The 20987-nt window shown below is 41.6% G+C and overlaps 1 protein-coding gene across 1 annotated transcript; it reads right to left on the bottom strand.

Moving 5' to 3' along the window:
* Positions 1-1453: 1453 nt before the first annotated feature.
* On the bottom strand, positions 1454-12112 carry LOC119287306 (E3 ubiquitin-protein ligase listerin-like). Its single transcript, XM_037566828.1, has 14 exons — positions 11820-12112; positions 11581-11643; positions 11383-11460; positions 10778-10869; positions 10284-10386; positions 9286-9438; positions 7844-8499; positions 7259-7745; positions 6148-6635; positions 5199-5997; positions 4063-4753; positions 2930-3966; positions 2344-2814; positions 1454-2198 (listed from the first exon to the last, which is right to left on the bottom strand). Exons 1-14 carry the CDS (start codon positions 12000-12002, stop codon positions 1740-1742), a joined length of 5760 nt encoding a protein of 1919 aa, XP_037422725.1. The 5' UTR covers positions 12003-12112; the 3' UTR covers positions 1454-1739.
* Between the last annotated feature and the right edge of the window lie 8875 nt (positions 12113-20987).

The raw sequence follows: 20987 nt of genomic DNA on the forward strand, positions 1-20987 counted from the left end.
ATTAGTACATACATCAACTTTCAACTTTCATACTCTTGCTTTAATTTTTTTTATGGTGTGATATTCCATAGACACACAAAATATATGTAGCTTGATCCAAATAGTGAAGTCAAATGAATATGATAATGTGACAGAATATATGTAGTCCTCCTTTGGTTTGGAGGAATTTTATAGGATAGTATTCCTATAGGAAAAATTCCTATAGAGCATTTTGGTTTGTAGGAATAGAATCCTATTTCTATAAAGGAATTAATCCTATCTTTCATGTTTCGAAGGAAAATAAAGCCTGCTTTGGTTCATAAGATAAGAATATCATAGAAATAGAAAATCCTGAGAACTGAGACGACATGTATCTCAGTTCCTATGGGGAAAAATATGTCGTCTGATTCATAAGAATGAATTTTTTTCCACTGAGTCTAGGCTGATGTTTTTATACCTTTGAAATGTGGTGGACTGATTCCTATCCTACGTAGAAATAGGAATCCATTCCTACAAACCAAAGGGCTCCGTAACAAATGTTTTTCATGAAGCTAATGATCTGTGTGCACGCAGCATTTTATTGGCTAGTCAGCGAGGCCAACAATGCAGAGTTTATTGTCGGTAAGGGCAAAAGACAAAAATAGTTGCAAATTAAAAGACACAAATACTTGATAGTGTGCTTTCTTTCCAGGCATGTACGAGTCATAGCTATGTTTATGTAATATCAATGCAGATATATCGTATAGTACCATTTTCCCCCTTTCAGCACTATGTAATTTAGAGGACACAATATGACAAATCAACAATGATAGGAGGCCTGGTAGGGGATAAAATGGTGAATCTTGAGCCCTGAGTCATGCTGAAGCCCTGCATCTTGAGAGAGGGGCCTGCGTTCAAGGGATTGGGAGTGCGAGGATAACTGTTACGAAACCAGACAGAATCTAACTGTACTTGTACATTTCATCTGCCGAGTAACAAACTACTCCAAACTACTCCCTCCGTTCCTAAATATAGGTCTTTGGAGAGATTCCACTATGAACCACATACGGATGTATGTAGATTCACTCATTTTGCTACGTATGTAGTTCATAGTAAAATCTCTACAAAGACTTATATTTAGGACGGAGGAAGTATGTTTCTTTTCATAGGTCATGCATGATTCCATAATACTCCCAATAGGGTTGGCAGTCAGCGCATACCCCCTCTGTAGTGATCTAAACACCCTTATATTTCTTTACACAGGGATTACATGAGAAATTACACTCCAAAGTGTTTGTCCAAATTAGTGCATACATGAGGAACTACAATAAATAAATAATGTGCAAAGCAATTTGCGCAATAACGCATTTTTCTTCATAGTTACCTGTGTGTCAGCCTACAAATAAAGTGCATATGTCAGATGCATAAACTAAACAAATCAGGGATCTAATACAGTAGATATGAAAAAAAAATTGGGAGGGAACATACATCCTGATTACTAAATAAAGTGCTACTGTGATTTCTTCATCCCCATCTATAACATATCTCGCATAATTCCTGATTACAACATGTACCTCTATTTGCACAAAACTTGTCATACATCCCCAAAATTTGGATGTTCCAAAATTCGTTTCTCTTGATGGGCTGCTCACGCAAAACTTGTCATACATCCCCAGCTAACAACACAAACAAACTCGACACATAGCTCGACGCAACATGAATCATGTGAACAGGCAAGAACTCAACATGAAAGGATTTGCTTCTGGAGGCTGCTAACTAAACTAAAAGGGGGTCTGGCACAGCGGGCATGTGGACTTGTTGGAGGTGGAGAACCACTTGTAGAGGCAGGCGCCGTGGAACTTGTGCTTGCACGTCTTGCACGCCAGCCGCGGCAGCCCGTGGTTGCTCGTGTGCAGGATGCTGTAGCAGATGGGGCACTCCTCCACCCCCTCAAACTCCTTGTCGAAGTTGCTCTTCCATGTCCGGATCGCCTCCGCCACCGCGCCATTCTGGTTGCGCACAAACGACGTCAGCGACAGCAGCCATTTCCTGCACTTGACCTCACTGATGCCCAGGCTTCTCGTGCATTCAACCTCCACATGCCGCAGCGGGTAACAGCTCGGAAGCCGTATCACAAGATCAATCCCTGTTTCTTCCTTCTTGTACGTAGCAATGATCTCATACGCCGACCGGTTCACGCTCACCGAGAATGTTTCATCAGCATAAACAGACTCCTTGACCTTTTTGCAATCAATATACTTAATTAGTTAGTTTAACCACCAGGCAGACCGATGATTATATAATAATACGGAGTATAAAGTAATTTATTCATGGTCAATACCAAGAAGAAGAAGGTAAAAAGGCCTAGTAAAATGAATGCCATACCTGACAAAACTCGTCTAGTAGAAGCGGAGGACTGCACCATGCTCTAGTCAAGGACTCAATGGATGATGACAGTGAACGATCTCTCAAGCCAGTAAACCACGTGCGCACATACGAAGGCAGCAGTCTAATCATCATCCCATACAATGATCCTGCCAGTGAGGCCATCTCCAAAACCCCAACAGGCCAAAGGGATTCCACATATGGCAGCAGTGAGCATGTTACGATGGCATCCTTGGAAGCCTCCGCGGCAGCTTTTGCTTCAGGCACCAGTTCAGCATCTTTCTTCTTCCCGCTAGCACTAGCACCACCGCCACTCCCACTCCTTAATGGGATATGCTGGAAAATGCAATCCAATATGCACGGACTAATCTTATCTTGTACATATGATAACAGCAATGCCCTGCTACTGGATGATAACGGCAATCGCTGCAGGTGCGATAACAGCAATGCCCAGGCAACAAACACATTAACCTATGAGTCAAAACACAAACAAACCTAATATTAGCACATGGATGCACGAAGCAAGAGATATATAGCTGAACTAATAATAATACAGCTGAAACGAAAATAATATTAATTATTATACCCTGTCTCGTGCAATCAGATCTGTTTTGGCAAGTTCAGAAGTAGGCATCTCAATCAAGGATGAGAGTTCATCCCTGAGGCATAGGACCTTCTCTGAATCTGGCGTCGACTCAGTACTTTGTTGATCCATGTCAGACTCCTGAGGGTTTCCTCCATTGACTAGTGAAACTTCACAGAGGGGTTCAGACATAAGTAGGGAGTAAGCTGCAAACTGTAGATGGGATACTGGCTCTGAGGAGAAAAGAATTGAATATAGCCCACTGACTGAATCCTTGCTTAGTCCCCACAGTTTCATGGACTCCAGTGCACATCCTCTAATCTGTGGTGAAGCATCGATGATGAATGATGCCACTAGTTCCCAAAAATGCAGATAAACCACACGGCCAGAAGCTATGATGGATGAAGCCTCTTCACTACAAGATCCCGCAATTGCCTCTGAAACACCAGAAGCCAAGAACAAACTGAGGACATTCTCCATCATCTTGTTGTTACTCTCTGCATACTCCCCTGATCTAATAAGCTGCAGAGTTTGGGATTCATGGAGACTGTCAACATGGTTGAGGCAACACAATGTAACCAGAGCAGATTCAGCAAAAGTAAATGTTAGCTCCTCTGGAGTGCAAGCTATCAGTTTAAGATTCTCCAAAATATCCACAGCGGATGTCCGGTTTATTACAGCATCATTCACGCCATCTGTCATTTCTTCAACAAGTAAAACAGACGATTCAATCCACTTTTGTAGAATACGGAACACAAAGCACCAATCATCTTCACCAAGTTTTGTACAGCAATAACCAACCATAACCGCTGTTAGTTTCACTCCCAAAAGTTCAGCAGTTTTCGACAGGCTAGTTCCACTAGAAGACAATGATGGATCTGCGCTAGCATAGAAAGCCCGGTACCTCGAAAACAGAGTAAGCAGTAATGATGTTTCTGCATCGCTGATCTCACGTTCAAACTTAACTACCAGTTTCGCTGTTCCTCCAGTTATCTCCAACGGGAAGCAAGATAACACCACTTGCATCCAATCCTCAGTATCTGCCAAAGTAACAGATGATATATTTATTATCTGACTGTAAAAGCATATTATTTATATACACTAGTACAATTTGAAAGGATTATAGTGTGGCCTACCTTGTTGTGTTACTTCCCTTATGCTCAATGACAGACAAGAGATGGCTTCATTAAGCCAACTCAATATGCTTTCTCCCACCAAATCAGTGCACGAAGAAGCTTCACCCGACTTCATTTTTTCTGTCAAGGGCTTGATGATTGTACTCACGACGAAGGGAAGAGTCCTTAAACATTTTCTATTCACTGTTGAACTGACAAAAAGACTACCCAGTAGCTTTTCAAAAAGTACAAGCGCATCGGATTCTCTCCAAATACATTCCTTTGTGTAAGTGGTAAATAACAAAGCCACAAGAGCACGGAGAAAACGATCTTGAATTTTGTCAATCTCACTGTCAGACAGATGCCAAACATTGAACAGTGCCCAGTTACTACTCTCGTGCATCAGGGCCCCTTCTAGCAACGTGTCAAGCAAAAAGGGCATGATGCTGACCTCAAGACATGACTCTGTTTTCATGTACTGAACCAGAGAAGGTAAGAATGTGCTAAATGCACTTCCCCCTTTCCACTTCCAGGTGCAGATCATCTCAGCAGCAACCCATGTTCTGGAGAAGGAAGAAACAGGTGAAGTAACATCAATCGATGATGATGTGCTACAATGCTGATTTCTTGGAATCCCTAGAATCACTTCACCAAAGCTAAGGTTTAGGACAAGCTTGTCAACAAAAGCAACGAACTGCTGATGTTTCAGTTCCTGCATCAAAAGAAATTGTCCATATTAGGCGCATTTAGTTATTTGCACTGTATTCAATCATAGCAACTCAAGATCTTTTAAACTAAATAACCGATTTAAGCTTGCCTAGAATTTTGTCAAGCAAAAGAATTATGAAAAAAACTGTTTCAGGTTTAAATGTATATTCCGCTTCAGAATATTTAACTATGTATACTTCCTTTGGTCAAATTTAGGACTTCATTTTGTATTTTCTAAACACTTTGCAAATTAATCAAGAAAGGAAAAGATAATGAAGCCAAGCCTCATCCTGTCATTCTTCAAACTAACAGTATTCAAATCAAATCAGAGAGAGAGAGCTATGCTATTACAGTCATAGAAAGAACTGGATCACGTCTTGTTAGTGCGTGAATAATAGAAGCATGCACTGGTTTTGGTGGGGTGGGAACAAAACGAAACAGATTCTTACAATTTCTTCTGTAGCAAGCGGTTCACATTGGATCTTCACTGATGCATGGCCATTCTGTAAAGAAGGCTTGACCCAGAGCGGCCAATCTTCTCCCTCGGATAACAAAATATCATAAAAACTTTGCAGCTTTATGTGGTCAAGACAGATGAGTCTCAACATGTCCACCACCCACTCAGAACATAAGGCTGCTGTCCTATCAATACCTAAGTCTCTTGTATCAAATACAGCATGCCTGACAGACTGTGCTAGAATATTAGCCAGCCTATTCAAAGTGTCTGAATGAAGGTCATTCCAAAAGGATGGAATTAAGCTTTGGCGGAAAGCATGTATATGTTCTGCAAGGTTAGCCTTCGAATGCACTGTAGCACCCAAATGAACACCTGAACTGTTGCACATCGAAGTCTCAGCATCAATTTCTTCCTTGTGACCTTCCAAATCATTCTCTTCTCCAAGAGTTAAAGCCATGCTGCATTCCCATTCGATGATAAACAAAGCCGCCAGAATATGAGAGAAAACTGAATCTTCCTCATGTATCCTTAGCGCAAACAAGCTACGCTCAAAAACTTGAAAAGCGAACTGAGCCATCTCAAAGTTTGCCGACAAGGACTGTTCTCCTAGAAGCTTCAAATGCTCATGTTCCGCTGGCAACAACAGAAAATGTGCAGGCCTTGTCCATTCAAAAGTTGATGTGATGAGTACCGACGCCAAAGACTTCAAAATGGATTCACTAATTTTGCAAACAGCCTCAGCAGAAAGAAAACAAACTTGATCATCTTGACTGGAGCCACCAAGTGCAGCACTACAATTTCACATATTATAAAACTGAAGTCAAGCTCACATCAACCACATATTTTGTGGAACATCACCATGGCAACTAGAGTAAACCAAATTATCAACAGTTTCTGCTGCTGAGTAATCAAAATGAAATTATAAAGTTAGAAGCACATACCATAGAAAATGTACATGAGAATCTGTAGCGGGTAGATCACAGAAGACAGAAACTGCAACAGCATCCAATAGATCGTGTCGCCAATGTTCTGGCAGGGAACCACTTCTCTGCAAATTTCTCAGCTTTCCCCCAGCAATTCTTTCTCTGACTTTCTGAAGTATAAGTGTCAGCAGTTCAAATTGGCCATTAGTGTGTGAGATTTTATCATCAACTGATCGCTTTTGTTTAGCTATAATATATTTGATGATCAAACACCACTGATCAAAGAAGCACTCTTCTTGAATTAAAGAAAGCAACAAATCAATCTTTGAGCTGCAGGTGATATCCTTCCCATCCAAGCACCAAGGGACAAAATGGGAATTGAATACATTCAGATAAGGCTCAACATATGATTTATCATCGTTTTTCTCAGAATATTTCAAGAACAGGTGGGCAGGCCCGAATATTTCAACCAAATTTATTAGGAGTTTAACAAGACTTGGGGAGTCCTGCATCAAAGCAAAAAAAACTTGAATTAAGTAAATTTGCCAAGTACTTTGCATATCAGCACAATAACACTTTTTTGCTGCAGTATATATCAATATTAGCATGATATAAGTTGAGGAAACAAACAGATATGACAAAGCTGGTAACACCTACGAAAAATAATTAACTTCAAAGCTGTGGAGGACAATCAAAAGCATTGGTGGCCACTCAAGACCGTGACTGCCTACTTGTTCCACATGTAACGTTATAGCTAAACAAGGTCAAGAATGCACATTGCTGTGGGCCACAATGTTGCACTAATCCTTGTGCAGTGTGAAACTTCTATGGACAGTTTCATGTGTCCATGCGCCCGTACCTGTGTGTGTCATAGACCTCAACCCATGCCAAACTATTACAACTGAACAAGATCAATAATTCACATTGCTGCAACTAAGTACCCATATATCCAGATTTATGATCTACAGAAAACATTTGCATGCAAGACACCATTTCTACAAAAATGTAACACAATGGAAGAGGCCATTTACTCAATCAAGAGCAAGTAATTGCCATGAAGATTATATGTTTTGTAAAATAAAATATTCTGTATCACAAGAGTCAAGAGAGATGGATGAACTTAGCTTACCATGGACTTGATAGTTGGCAGAGAATGTATAACCAGTGGTCTTGCTAAGTTTTCCAGCGGCCATGTCCTACCGTTCTGAACAACGAGTAGATCCAAAGAACAAAAGAAAGAAGCAAGTTGGTCTACATGATCCTGAAATTTTGATAGCTTCTCCCCTTGGTGAACAATGTCCAAATAGTCCCTCAACAGAGACTCACAAGCAACTTCCAACAAATGACTTTCTGCAACTGAAATCTCATCCAGTATTTCAACGATACATTTCCCCAAGTCCTGATAATAGTAAATTGGAAGGCGCACGTTCTGCACCAACAATGACTTATGAGATAGCTGGTGATCATCAGTAGTTGCTTCTTCAGACAACAGACCTGGAATTGTGTCCAGGTTTTTGGATAACGATAATTGAAGGTAATCATGCCAGACAATTTTGACTAGAACATTCGTTATAAGCCTGTTGTGAATATTATCTGTAGAATCTCCTACAGAATTTCTGAAATGAAAAAGGGGAAGGTAATTATGCAGAAACAGGAGAACTTGCAAACAAATGAAATCAAACTTAATAAACCAGTGAAAGTTTTAAAAGGATACCTTGGTACTTTCTTAAGAAGCCACAAAAAGCTCTGTTTGAAGGCAATGAAGAAAACCAAACTGTCAGCAGCTGATAACTGCCTCTGGTTTCTACCAGCCCAAAGATTTTGTAAGAACTCAATAGCAAATTTCTCTGTAGCAACTTCCGATGGTATAACATCCAAAAACTGAACAATTAGAGGGTATGAGGCCTGTTTAGACCCATAGCAACCATTTTGTAGGAAGTGCCAAAACCGATTGAGGACAACCTTGTGAATATTGCAATATGACCAAGCCTCTGGAAACTTTCTAGAAAAAACAAGAATAGTGTCCCACATAGCAGAGTGACACAATGGGTCCTTTTCATTGAAGGCGCCAAGTATTGTGGAAGACAGTATCTTCATGGCTTCTTCGTTGAAAACATGAGGAACATACTTGATATAACTTGTAAGCAGAGTATATGTAGCTGACCGTATAGCAGCACTTTTTGACTTCAGAAAATCGATAAAATATTTATGCATAGAAAGTGCAGCTTCGGCAGAAGACAATGTGGCAGATCGAACTTTTAAATGACTCTTGCTTTCGGTATTTGCACTTTCACCGCCATTACTTTGTAATTTTACTCCCAGTAAGATGTCGATAAGAGTTGCCATTGCTAACAGTGACGATGATATTACCTAAAACAAGGAGATAGAAAAGTGGGTGGCGGGTATTAGAAGCACAGTAGGCATTTGAAGATAGAACACCATAAGTGAAAGACCATAATTATATCCAGCAGCTAAACATGATGAAAGCTCCTTTTCATAAGAAAATAGAGGCTCAGTCAGGCTCTCAAGGCATAGCTTTTCCATGCCTCCGTGCAAGCAGGAAAAGAAAGTGTGGTAGTATTTGGGTAACCCCCTTTCCCCTGCTGCACGCCACTCGTGGTGGTCATGGAGGTGGAGAATGCGCAAGCAGTAGTGCAGCATTTCTAAGCACATACAGATCCAGAGTAATAACAGGAAGCAGCGGTATGAAGGGCGCATCTGATGCTAAAATAACAGGAGCATCAGCAAAGCAACAAATTGATGACCCAATCAACTACCCCAAAACCAACTGCAACAGATCTAAGCACCATTTCGCACAGCACAAAGAACACACAGAGATCTATCTACAACTCTGATGTTTTCCCATTATGAATCAAAGACAGTTGCACACCCCATAGAGTTCTAAAGTATGAGCCTCAAAAGTCCAAACTCCAAAACGCTGAAACAGAATACTTAAATCTTCAGTATAAACGATAGCCTTACTGCCCAAAGAAAGCTGCGAGATTAATCAATCTGGTTTACAAAATTGCAGAAATGATCAATTTCCATTGCAGCTGGAAAAAAATTTAAACAGGTTGCGTGCAGAACAAAAACAGCTTAAAACATGAAGATAACTGATCACAGGATTGCACGTTGGGTTAAGGCCATAAAGCATACCCGCTGATGCATATCTTCTAATTCATCCGCCGGTGTAACCTTGTCAGATAAAGCTTGTGTTGTTAATTTCAGATTCTCATTTAGGTACACAAACGTCTCCTTCACACACAGCATTAAAGCATCCAACCTTCTGTCCAATTGTGGGAATGCTGCCTACAAATAGAGTAGAAAAATGTTAGAAAGTCATATATGAGCATGGGTACAGGTGCACACAATACCCTGTTGAGGCATCCACATGTCTTCAAAGGTTATGCTATTCATGCACACGGTGCACTAAATATGTGAGCCTACAAAATTCCATGCAAAAATATGACAATTGTGGCCTGCACAAAACAAATCATGAGCTAACTGAAGAGTACTTCAGTTTAAAGGTGACTAACTCTTATTTTTTATGTGCAGGCCACAGCGGGTCTTAATTTCAAGAATGAGAAAGCATCACTTATTTATGCTTCGACAGGTCAGTGTAGCAAACCAACATAACGGGTTGCTCCAGTGCAAATAGAACTAAACAAATAACCAAGCCTGTTTGGTCCAAAAGCAACATCGACTAGCTAATTAAGTTTAACAGTAACAGTAATCTATGTCAATCAGGTTAAACATCCAGCATGTTTGCTATGATTAGATATTTGAGCTTTGGCATTACTGGAAAAAATCTGAGTTTCCCCAAACATTTTAAGGACATGCCATACAGGCACCGTGTTAAGTGATATGTTACAACCAATAAGAAAATTATATGAGCTGGCTAAGCCAACATGCCCAGGCTAAGTTTGAATATGAGCTTAAACTAATGCTATTGCATCAGAGGCGAATATTTGGTAGTTGATTGACACGAAATTCATTCATGAATTTTGTTTTTAGTTCTTCCAAGCCACTGGGTTTAAAGTTTACTGCAGAAAAGCATTGCAGCTGAAAAATGAATGCAAAATCCAGATGGAACAATGACTTAGAGCCAATATCATCAACCAGATAAAGGAAAGATCATCCATCATATGCAGCACCTCGAATGAACGACGACCAGCCTGTGCAACCTCAGCAGCAGGGTCAAACTGAGAAAACCACCAAGGACCCATCAGAGACTTGAGATGCGGAGCTAGGCCCTTCCTGAAACAATAAGTTCAAACATCCATAAACATTGGAGACTGAAAGAATTTGCTCTGTTTCCAGATATTTTGTCAGTTTTGAGCAAACACACACGCATATTTAAGTAAGTGATCATACTCTTTATATATGCTGGCCCAAATACTACCCTTGAGTCTCAAGCACAAGTAACAAGGTAGCGGAGATGGATAAATCTTAGCATGGACTTGTATGTGTCGAGTATGCAGAAACAAATCTTTAGTCAAAAAACAGTGTCAAGTTTATGGAAACAGAACATGAGGCCTTTAATAACTGGACCAACTAAAAGCCACGTCACGGTAAAGAAAGATAAAAGCAGTAGAGCACAGAGCACTTGCATATCATCAAGAATTCCAAAGAAAGGAAATGGTCATACTTGACTGCGGTGACTAGGCTAGACATGGTATCGTTGGTAGCACGACGAACTTCTCTGTTATAGTCAAGCAGCAGCCTCTTGTACTCGAAGGCCTATAAAATAAAATGGAGAAGGTAGATTGATTAATGATTACTGTAGGCGCAGCACATTTTCTGGAAGAGGCATAAGCATGACATGAAATAGATGTAGTATCATCACTACATGAAAGGAGCAAAATACTCGGAAGTTGAAAAAAACATCCTGTAACCAAACAAACACTCACTTGACAGGAAACTGTGGCATTTCATCCCTGTATCCATTAGTGAGCGTACCAGTAAGAACAGAAAACGAATCACAAAGGAAGATACTGATGCTAATCTACAGCTATATAAGTTTTACTACATGAATGAACTGTGTGGAAGAATTAGCATTATTACGTGTTGCTGAAACAAGACTAGCTTGGCAATTGGCATATTCTTCTCATAGATAGAAAAAATATCATTGCAGATGTTGGAGCTAAGGAAGATATAATGAATCAGTCCTAGAATGAATTAATGCTGGAATGAGGAGCATGTATGATAAGAAAATATGCTGTGTGACACAAGCAAGGGGAAGAGAGCAAGTACCCATTGAGGAACAATTTGCACGACTTGGTCGGCAGGTTGCTGTGTAAACAGCACGGAGAGCGTAGATAGTGCCTTGAGCTGCATTGAATGAATTGAATAGAAGAAATTGAGAAACAATTTGCACAACTTGGTCGGCAGGTTGCTTCCGATAACAATGAACGATTTAGGGGGGCAGAAGCAGGAAGGAGGGAGGGAGACCTTGGTGGTGGGATCTTTGCGGCCGAGCCTCCGGAGGTGCTGCAGCACCTGGGCGTCCACATCCTGTTGGCATGATGATGCGAAACAAACAAGAAAAATTAAGGCCCTAATTAAGTGGAGCTCGAGAGCGAGCGAATCAATCGAAACCCTAGCCTAGCCTAGCTAGAGCAGTGAACTCGGTAGGGTTTACAAGAGGAGAGGAGAGGAGAGGAGAGGAGAGGGGAGGGGAGGGGACGTACGGGGGGCAGGCGGGCTGGGGCGTCGGGGTCGTCGGAGGGAAGCGGGTGCAGGGCGGCGGGCTCGACGCGGGAGGCGCCGTGGTAGCCCCCGAATCCGACGGCGGGGACGGCGGCGCCCTGCGCGTCGGGCAGCAGCGACGCCGCCAGGCCGCTGCTGGACGCCCGGCCCTTGCTCTTCCCCATCCTTCTCCTTCTTCTTCTGTGTGTCGCCGGTCGCCGCCGAACGCCCGCCGCCGCAGTATCGGAGGAGTAGCGCCGACGCGAGAGAGGGGAAGGACCAGCGGAGGAGGAGGAGGGCTTGTCTGGTAAAAGAAAAAAAAAACTTTGGGTGGAGTCGGCCAAGTCTTGTTGCCGACTTGTACAACTTCTTCTTTTTTTTATTTTCTTTTTCTTTTACATCGACTTGTAATGTTCTGGTGCTCGCATTATTCCTGTCGACGACAAGATGCTTACGATAATGTTGTAAACCTCATGATGATATGCTGGCTTAGTGTGCGTGTGTGCGTTCATAGGGGTGAGTATGTGCGCGTATGTATCAGCGCTTGCGTCCGTGTTAAAAAAACACTTGATATCCTCGTTCTTCATTCGTGGGATTAAGTCTTTTCTCTTCGGTAGGATATAGCGGTTGGTTGTTTTAGTATTTTGATTTTGTGTGCACATCAATTTATGTTATTCTCGTGTTTTTCTTTTGTAAATCGTGCTAAGATGATGCTAGAGATGGTTTTTTGCATGAGGGAAGAGCGTAGTTGTTTGGTGTGCGTTATGGTGTCCTTATATATTTCGGCCGGTGTCAGTTGGTGCTCTTTGAGCCCCTTCGAAGCAAAGCTGACCAACCGGGTCCTGCCTGGCAGGCCGGCCCGGCATGTCACAGGACAGGCCTTGCACAAGCTAATCATGTCGTGCATGAACGCAACACGCTTTGGGTCGTGCTTGGACTGCTAGGCTGAGCACGCGAGCCGGCCTAGCACTATTTTTTTATATGCATGGCCTATAATTATCAGCCCAGTAGGTTAAATTAACCCAATAAACAGCCCAACGGGCCAAATAGCACGTGGACCTTCGTGCATGGCGTGTCGACGAGCCGGCCTGATTAGTTAGGGGTTGTGTCTGGCCTGAGGGAGTAGCACGCAGGCCGTCATGGCACGGCCTATACATTAAACATTCCCCTGCGGGTCGTATCATGCCATGTAAGCTTACGGCAGGCCGGCCCGATTAGTTAGGGGTCGTGTCTGGCCTGAGGGAGTAGCACGCATGCTGTCATGGCACGGCCTATACATGCGGGTCGTATCGTGCCATGTAAGCTTACGACAGGCCTGCCCGATTAGTTAGGGGTCGTGTCTGGCCTGAGGGAGTAGCACGCTGGCCGTCATGGCACGGCCTATGCATGCGGGTCGTATCGTACCATGTAAGCTTACAGCAGGCCAGCCCGTTTGGCCAGCTTCAGAGCTCCTATTCCATGCCCAAAACGGTGGTGAAATTATTGTTACAACATTCATATAGATCAGCCCACAAACATATTGCTAGCTTAGTATGTTTTCCGCTCACTCCGCTTCTATCTTATAAAAAGCCGATTATCTTTCTATTTCAAAAAGTCATTACATAAAAATGTTATTGATTTTTTAACTATTTATGGATTTTAAAAAATATTCATAAATTAGAAATAAAGTTCAGAAATTTTACAAAGGTCTAAACCTTAAAAATGTTCGTAAATTTTAAAATTATTCATGTATTTAAAAAATCCAAAGATTTTATTAAATGTTCGTAATTTTTAATAAATGTCATTAATTAAAATGTGCAAAATTAGTACGTGAATAATAAAAATACTAATGCGTATGTGCAATGCACGTTGATATTAGGTAACAAATTAATTACATGTTAATATTATGTAATAGGATATCAATTATGTGTTAATTACGTGGATAGTCTATATTTGGTATGTTATTAATTGCACGTTAAACATGTTGAGTGCTCGGCATTGGATCGTTGGATTGACGTTGTTTGATGGCTGAGATTTATTAGATCTATCCCTCTGGGTCTTTTTATATTGGTATAGATATAGATATATAGATAATAAAACATGAACCTCAACCAATGACACACATCCTTACATGAGGGCCAATGATCCCACACGCCCGACACACTTGAAGGCTCCAAATTAGGGGATTTAGTATCTTAATAGATAAATTTAGATTGTTTACAATTAGGGTACAGATATAAATAGGAGGTTCGTCCATCTAGACACTAGTAGTAGAAAATTTCATAAACTAGCTAGTTCGTGGGCTACAAAATTTGTGTCTCTCATGCAAAATTCAAAAATGTATACAAGGAAATTTGCATGACATATCATACCAATCATAAAAAATAGTTGTTGAACCCTCCTTCATCATGTTTGTGCAGTGTCGTGACCTCCACTAATAAGACATAACGCCGTTCGGTTCTGCTACTACATGCAGCAATAAACTCCCTCCTACTATCACAAATAATGGATGGTTCCTCTTAACATCTTATCATCAAACAAATGTGTCCATATTAAGGACAGTATAACCGAGCCTAAAGCGAGTCCTCTCAGTATTTTGGATTTCCAACCGTCCGTTTTCATGATCTAGACGTTTTTGGGCGTCTGATCTCCCGTGTTCAGCCATCTCTCCTGAAAATGGCCCATCTGTCCTTTGGGTTGCTGCTCCAAAGGCCGAAACAAAGCCTTCTGGTTAACTGGGCCTGTTCTCTCAGCCCAATCGCTAGTCCACGGTCATGCACAAACCTGGCCTCCTTTCCCCGTGATCCCACCTCCAGCATCGCACTCCTCCGTCCTCCTCTCCCTGGTCTGCCACCGCCGTTGCCGCCATTCCGCCTCCCTCCTCTTTGTCTGACACCTACGACGACCTAGGTCGGGTCCGACTGAAGCACCACGATAGGGTTGTGCGGGCAGTGAATCATGCCCTATCGTTTCAATTCCTTTCACCGGCGGTTTCAGAAGTAAATCACAAATGATGCAAGTCATTGATGATAATCGATGTGCGAGTCGCCGGTAACTGAAGGTCATTTACACTTGCGATTCATGCTCCCCCTTTACGACGCGCTTATATATAATCTCCATCGCCTAGCTTCTCCTTACTTCCGCAAAACTCCCTTGGGCGGCCATGGTTTGACACGGATGTCACTAATTCGTCTTCCCCTTCAGGCAGTGTTCTCTCCTTCCTACCCACCAGTTCTGCAACGATTTATAGATTTTTTTTGTACTGATGCACTTCTTTATCCCTCCCAAATGAATGCAGGTTCTGTAGCTTCGGGTGGACCGTGGTTTCACTGGATTGGCTACTGCTACATTAGAAGGCGATGAACAACTTTCATCTTTAATATTTTGTTGCCCAAGAGTACAATGCTTGAATACCAACATCTTGGAGTTGCTCAAGGTGCTATAGTGTGAGATTACTTGCTTGGTCCAATATTCTTTCACAAAGTAGCCATGGATATTTAGCTTCTGTATTTTAAAAAGTGTATGATTGTTGTGTATTTCTGATTGATATGAGCAGGTGTGTTATGTACTAATATAGCTTGAATTGTTATGTGGGCTATATGGATTTCTCGCAACAACATAACACATGACAGAGAGAGCTTGCATCTGGGCCAGTTCCTGAAGCGGATCCGAGAAGCCCTAATGATGTTGGAGCTTCCCGAAGAACATACTAGGATCATACCTGGTTATGGGTGGAGACCACCCGATCTAGAGTGGCTCAAGATAAACACAGACGCTAGCGTCTCATTGATTGATAACAGAAGCGGAGCGGGGGGCCTTGCTCGAACCTCATCCGCCTTTGTTGCTGCCTGGAGCAAGCCGCACCATCATGTCACCGATCCGCTCATCGCAGAAGCCCTTGCTTTGCGAGATGGAGTCATTTTTGGCAAGCTTCGAGGTTCTTCGCGAGTGGTGCTTGAAGTAGTTTGTCTAGAGCTGGTGCAGCTTTGGAACTCGCGACAATTTTTGTGCTCTGTCATAGCGCCTATTCTTCTCAAAATTGAAGGGCTAGCCTCAACTTTCCTTAGCTTTGATATTCATCATGTAGTGAGACAAGCCAACAATTCAGCACCTCTGTGCAAAGCATGTTAGCACATTGGGAGTGACTGATTGCTGGATGGACTCTCCCCCCGGTTTCCTAGTGACGAGCCTAATGGCTGATCGCGCTGGAGCCAATTATGTCTGAATAAAGCTCTATGTTTCCCGCAAAAAAAAAGATAGCTTGAACTGAATGCATGTGCTTTAGGAGGATGAATTCAAGCTAGGTACTACTTGGTTTGCTGATACAACATTGTATCAAGCCAGTCAAACATCTACCTTTTATTGCACCTTTTTTACGAACCAATTTGATCACTTTTTTGAGAGAGCAGAACTAACAGAGCTGAATTGGCGGGTAGTAGGAAGGAAAAGTGTCCTTGAGTCTCGTGTATGCTAGATTCTGACTCTATTGCTTTTGGAGTTGTATATGTTGTACCAAATGCTGGGCTTCTGACTAGGGGCCAAGGAACCTGAGCGGCACAGAATGGTCAGGACATTTTAACGGTGAACTAACTGTTTTAGGTGATATAGGGATGAAATGATGACTTTTGCTAATGCTTTAAGTTTAGATGAATACTATTTTCTCCATAGTTTTTATTGCTTGTACATATCTTCTATTAACTTCCTCATCATTTCATATTAAGATTTCTCTAGATGCTTTGTACAGTGAAAGTGTTGTATTTTGAGAACAATTGCCCTGTTGTCTGTCTATTCCAATCTAATGTTTGTCAACTTATTTTTTTAAAGCATGTTTGCCAACTCTTAGTTGTTTATATTTTTATTCTTCATGATACTTTTGTTCAGGTATTGTTTTCCTTTACTGTACCCTCTTTTGGTAACGCACGAGTTAGATGTACTCATATGTTCTATGCAAAAGATCCTTCATAGGAAAAAAAACAAGCTGATGTGTTTTGTTATATTGGGAAGCTACTAAACCCAAGCTACATGTTTTGTAGTCTTCAATACTTAATACCCTCCTATATTACTCAACATATTACTAATTTATTTCTGCAACAGAGATTCTTGCAGTACTTTCCTTTGTATGCAATGGGGAATCAGTCTCTTTGTTTATTTACCAACAGTTATTTGTGTGCTCTTAGCTGTTCATGCCTTTGTTTAACGTTTTATTTTTATTATTTAAGTACCCAATCTTCTTATCCACTGTATATTGCAGTGGGTGGCAATGCAGATGAACCGTTCATGCTAATCAGCAGTGAGCTCCATCTCTAACATGCACGGGCTGTTTGCTTTGGCATGATCTTGGCACTGTTACGACTCTCTTGGTTTTTTTCCTATTCTTTTCAGTTCCATCCGTAGTTCAAATGATTTGAGCCAAAGCCAAACCCGTCGTGTAAAAGTTGTGAGAACGGATTTTGTTCAAGCGGGTCTGCAATGTTAGCTTTGAATGAGCAAGAGTGACAAGTCAAAGTGAAGATTTTCCAAGCCTCCTTTTTCATTTTCCTTGTAATTTTCTAGTTGCACACCTTTACCATATAATAATCTTTATTGTTATAAATTAGTTTGCAATTTATCGCATTAATCCTATAAGAAATACCACTTAGTTCTTGCCATCCTTATATGCAAATATTTCCATCGATGGAAGGGCGACTAAGAAATAACTTTTCTTCTTCAGTTTTATACATGGTTTCCTGTCATAACAAAATAACAAGCAAAAACTATCATTTAGATGATGTAGTATCACATTTGTATGATCTATATTTTGTAAAAGTGAAAAATATATGGATAACTTTTCCTAAAATCATTTTCTATTTTTCATGCATTGATATATTTATGAAAACTTCTATTATATTACCGTACAAATAGACGAGCACAGCAACGCGTGCCCATGATCTAGTTCAGCTTAACATAGCCCCAAGTAGGACGAGTCCCACCTTCTCTCTTCACTTTTGTTTTTGGTGCAAAATTACACAGTAAACCTCAAATAGACATAATTGCTTTGTGTTGATGGTCGTGTGGGATTGTCATGTCCAAGCTTCCTCGCGTCCACCACAAGTACCAACATCCCATAGGCCATAGCTATTGTCAGGTCACTACAAAAAAAGACAAAACCTTTTTTAAGCAAGCTAAACGTTTAGAAAAATGGATCTATGAAAAAAGCACAAAAAAACACACATGAGCCTCACATGCTTGTGAAGAAATTCCACCAAAATTTACAGGTTACGACAAGTGTCACAAATGCAGTGTGCCACTGGTAGCCACTAGAGAAAGTGGGAGTGACCTTTGAAAGGGATACCCCTTATCGACCTTCCGAGAACGAATGTCTGTTGTATGAGATGCTCATGTTCGAACCGTGTCCGAGTTGTCATTGCACATTCCTCCGTGTTTGCCATGCCGTCGACCTGTGGGAACCCGGTATCCGGGATCACCCCACCATCGTTTGCATGTTTTGCACATCCACACTTTCTTTTGCACCGACATCTCGACGAGTTTTCGGATCATCGGAATGTTACCGTGACACCATTTCCACTGTCGTATCCGTGGAACCCCTTTAGTTCCGCCACGGTGACCAAATGCTTCATAACATGCTTGTGTCAGCATTTTCATAAAACTTGCATATGCCATCCGCATCATGATAACAACATTTAAAATGTTAAAAGTTATTGTTTGCATTAAATTGCTGAAAGACATGTGGGGATTTACCGGAATTGTTGTTTGTTGTTTCCAGCCTCATTTAAATTGCCTAGATAGGTAGTTTTGTCGTGCTTCACCTCTTGCCATGTTAATTAACATTTAATATTGTTGTCTACATGAACGGGAGTGAACTAAATAATTAAATGTGGTGTTTCGTCAATATGCAACTCGTTGCATATTGAGCTCCACTTAAATTGTAGTGTTGTTTGTTTTCACTTTGCCATGCCATGCATATTTAAACCGGACATGCACCATACTTGTTTGTGCATCATGCCATGTTTATGTTTGTGCATTTACCATGTTGTTTGCTTCTTTCCGGTGTTGCTTCTTAGTTCCGGTAATGTTATGAATGTGAGGATTCGTTTGACTACGCCCGCTTGTCTTCTTCATGGATTTGATCCTCTTCCTAGCGGGATTTGAGGCAAGAAGACCGTCACCTTGGATCTCACTACTATCTTTGCTATACTAGTTGTCTCAATGTTATCGCTATGTCGTGCTACCTACCACTTGTTTATCAAGCCTCCTAAATTGCCATAAAACAACCTCTAACCTTTTCCACCTTCCTAGCAAACCGTTGTTTGGCTATATTACCGCTTTGCTCAGCCCCTCTTATAGCGTTGCTAGTTGCAGGTGCAGTTGCAGGTTGTTCCATGTTGGAACATGGATATCATGGGATATCACATTATCTCTTATTTAATTAATGCACATATATACTTGGTAAAGGGTGGAAGGCTTGGCCTTTTGCCTGGTGTTTTATTCCACTCTTGCCGCCCTAGTTTCCGTCATACCGGTGTTATGTTCCTTGATTTTGCGTTTCTAACATGGACGGGGTTTATGGCCCCCCCCTTAACAGTTTGCTTTAAATAAAATTCTTCCAGCAAGGCCCAATATTGGTTTTATCATTTGCCTAATAACAACTAAAACTTGCATAAGGACCGACTAGCACCCGAGGACTCTTAATTAAAAACCCGGGCCAGTGCTCCTCATGAGTGTTGGTCCAAAAACAGAGCACCTTGCGGCGCCCCCTTGGCAACTTGGGTCTCAGCGACCGTAAGCTCCGCTCATCCGTCGTGGCCTGAGACGAGATACGCGCGACTACTATCAGGGTGTCGGCACGTCGGGAGGTCTTGCTGGTTTTGTTTTACCATTGTCGAAATGTCTTATGCACCGAGATCCCGAGTTTGATCGGGTTGTTGTCCCGCGATGGAGGATTGTCTCTGCGGATTATGAGCTTACCGTGGGCTAAGTTGAGACACACTTGCAGGGTTTAATCTTTCAAAAGCCGTGCCCGTGGTTATGTGGCAGATGAGAGTTTTTAATATCCGGTTGTAGAGAACTTGACACCAGATCCGAATTAAAATACACCAACCGCGTGTGTAACCGTGACTGTTTCTTTTCGAGTGAGTCAAGAAGAGAACACGGTGGGGTTATGTTTGAACGTAAGTAGTTTAGGATCACATCTTGATCATTACTAGTTTGCGAATGTTTTCGTAGTTTCTCATCTTATTCTTGTACTCGTAAGTTAGCCACCATACAATGCTTAGTGCTGCTACAGCTCATCCATTCCATACCCATTAAGCTTTGTTAGTCTTGATACATATGGTAATGGAATTGTTGAGCCCTCGTGGCTCACAGATTACTACAACAACAGTTGCATGTACAGGTAATGCGATGATCTAACGCGAGTGCGATGCTTACTTGTTTGGAGTTCTTCTTCTGCTTCTTTGATCAAGGGATATAGGTTCTGGGTCAGGAGCCTGGGCTAGCAGGGTGGATGTCATTCCTCTTTTTTGTTTGATTTCATCCATGGTCGGATCCTGCTCTTCTGTATGATGATTGCTATGTATTGATGTATTGTTTGTATTGATGTTGTAGCTTGTGGCGAGTGTAAGCCTTTATCTTGTACTCACATCTATTCAGTACATGGTATGTTGTAACGATATCCACCTTGCTATGCGCTCGAAATGCGATTGTGCCCCAATCATGAATTCATCACGTGATTGGGATAGAATCGCATCTTGGGCGCTACAACAACCCATCGACCAATGTTAATATATTACTTTAGCTATGATTCATGCTTGTGACGTGTGGGTACTATAGCTACACACTAATCAACAAGACTCCTTTGAATGCTTTATGGAGAATAATTGATGTCGTAGATAGAGACAATGCACTTTAAGATGATTGTTCTGTTGCAATTTTTTGTGTATTAATCCATCTACTTGCTTTTGTGCATCGTCGATGGCGTCCTCACTATGCAAGGGAGCATCTTCACAAGCGACAAGATGGCGATGTTGCAAGAGGGCACACCCCTCCGGCTAGTGGTGCTTCGTGAGGCAGTCCGACAATGTGGTCGTCATTTGAGGTATATTGCATCGGTTGGGCGCATTGAAAGAGGAAGAAGGAAGAACAAAATCACTAGTTTGTAATTTATTTTTTAAAGCTTTTTAAGTTTAAAAATC

Source organism: Triticum dicoccoides, chromosome 4A (genome assembly GCF_002162155.2).
Source record: "Triticum dicoccoides isolate Atlit2015 ecotype Zavitan chromosome 4A, WEW_v2.0, whole genome shotgun sequence".
Classification (NCBI taxonomy): domain Eukaryota; kingdom Viridiplantae; phylum Streptophyta; class Magnoliopsida; order Poales; family Poaceae; genus Triticum; species Triticum dicoccoides.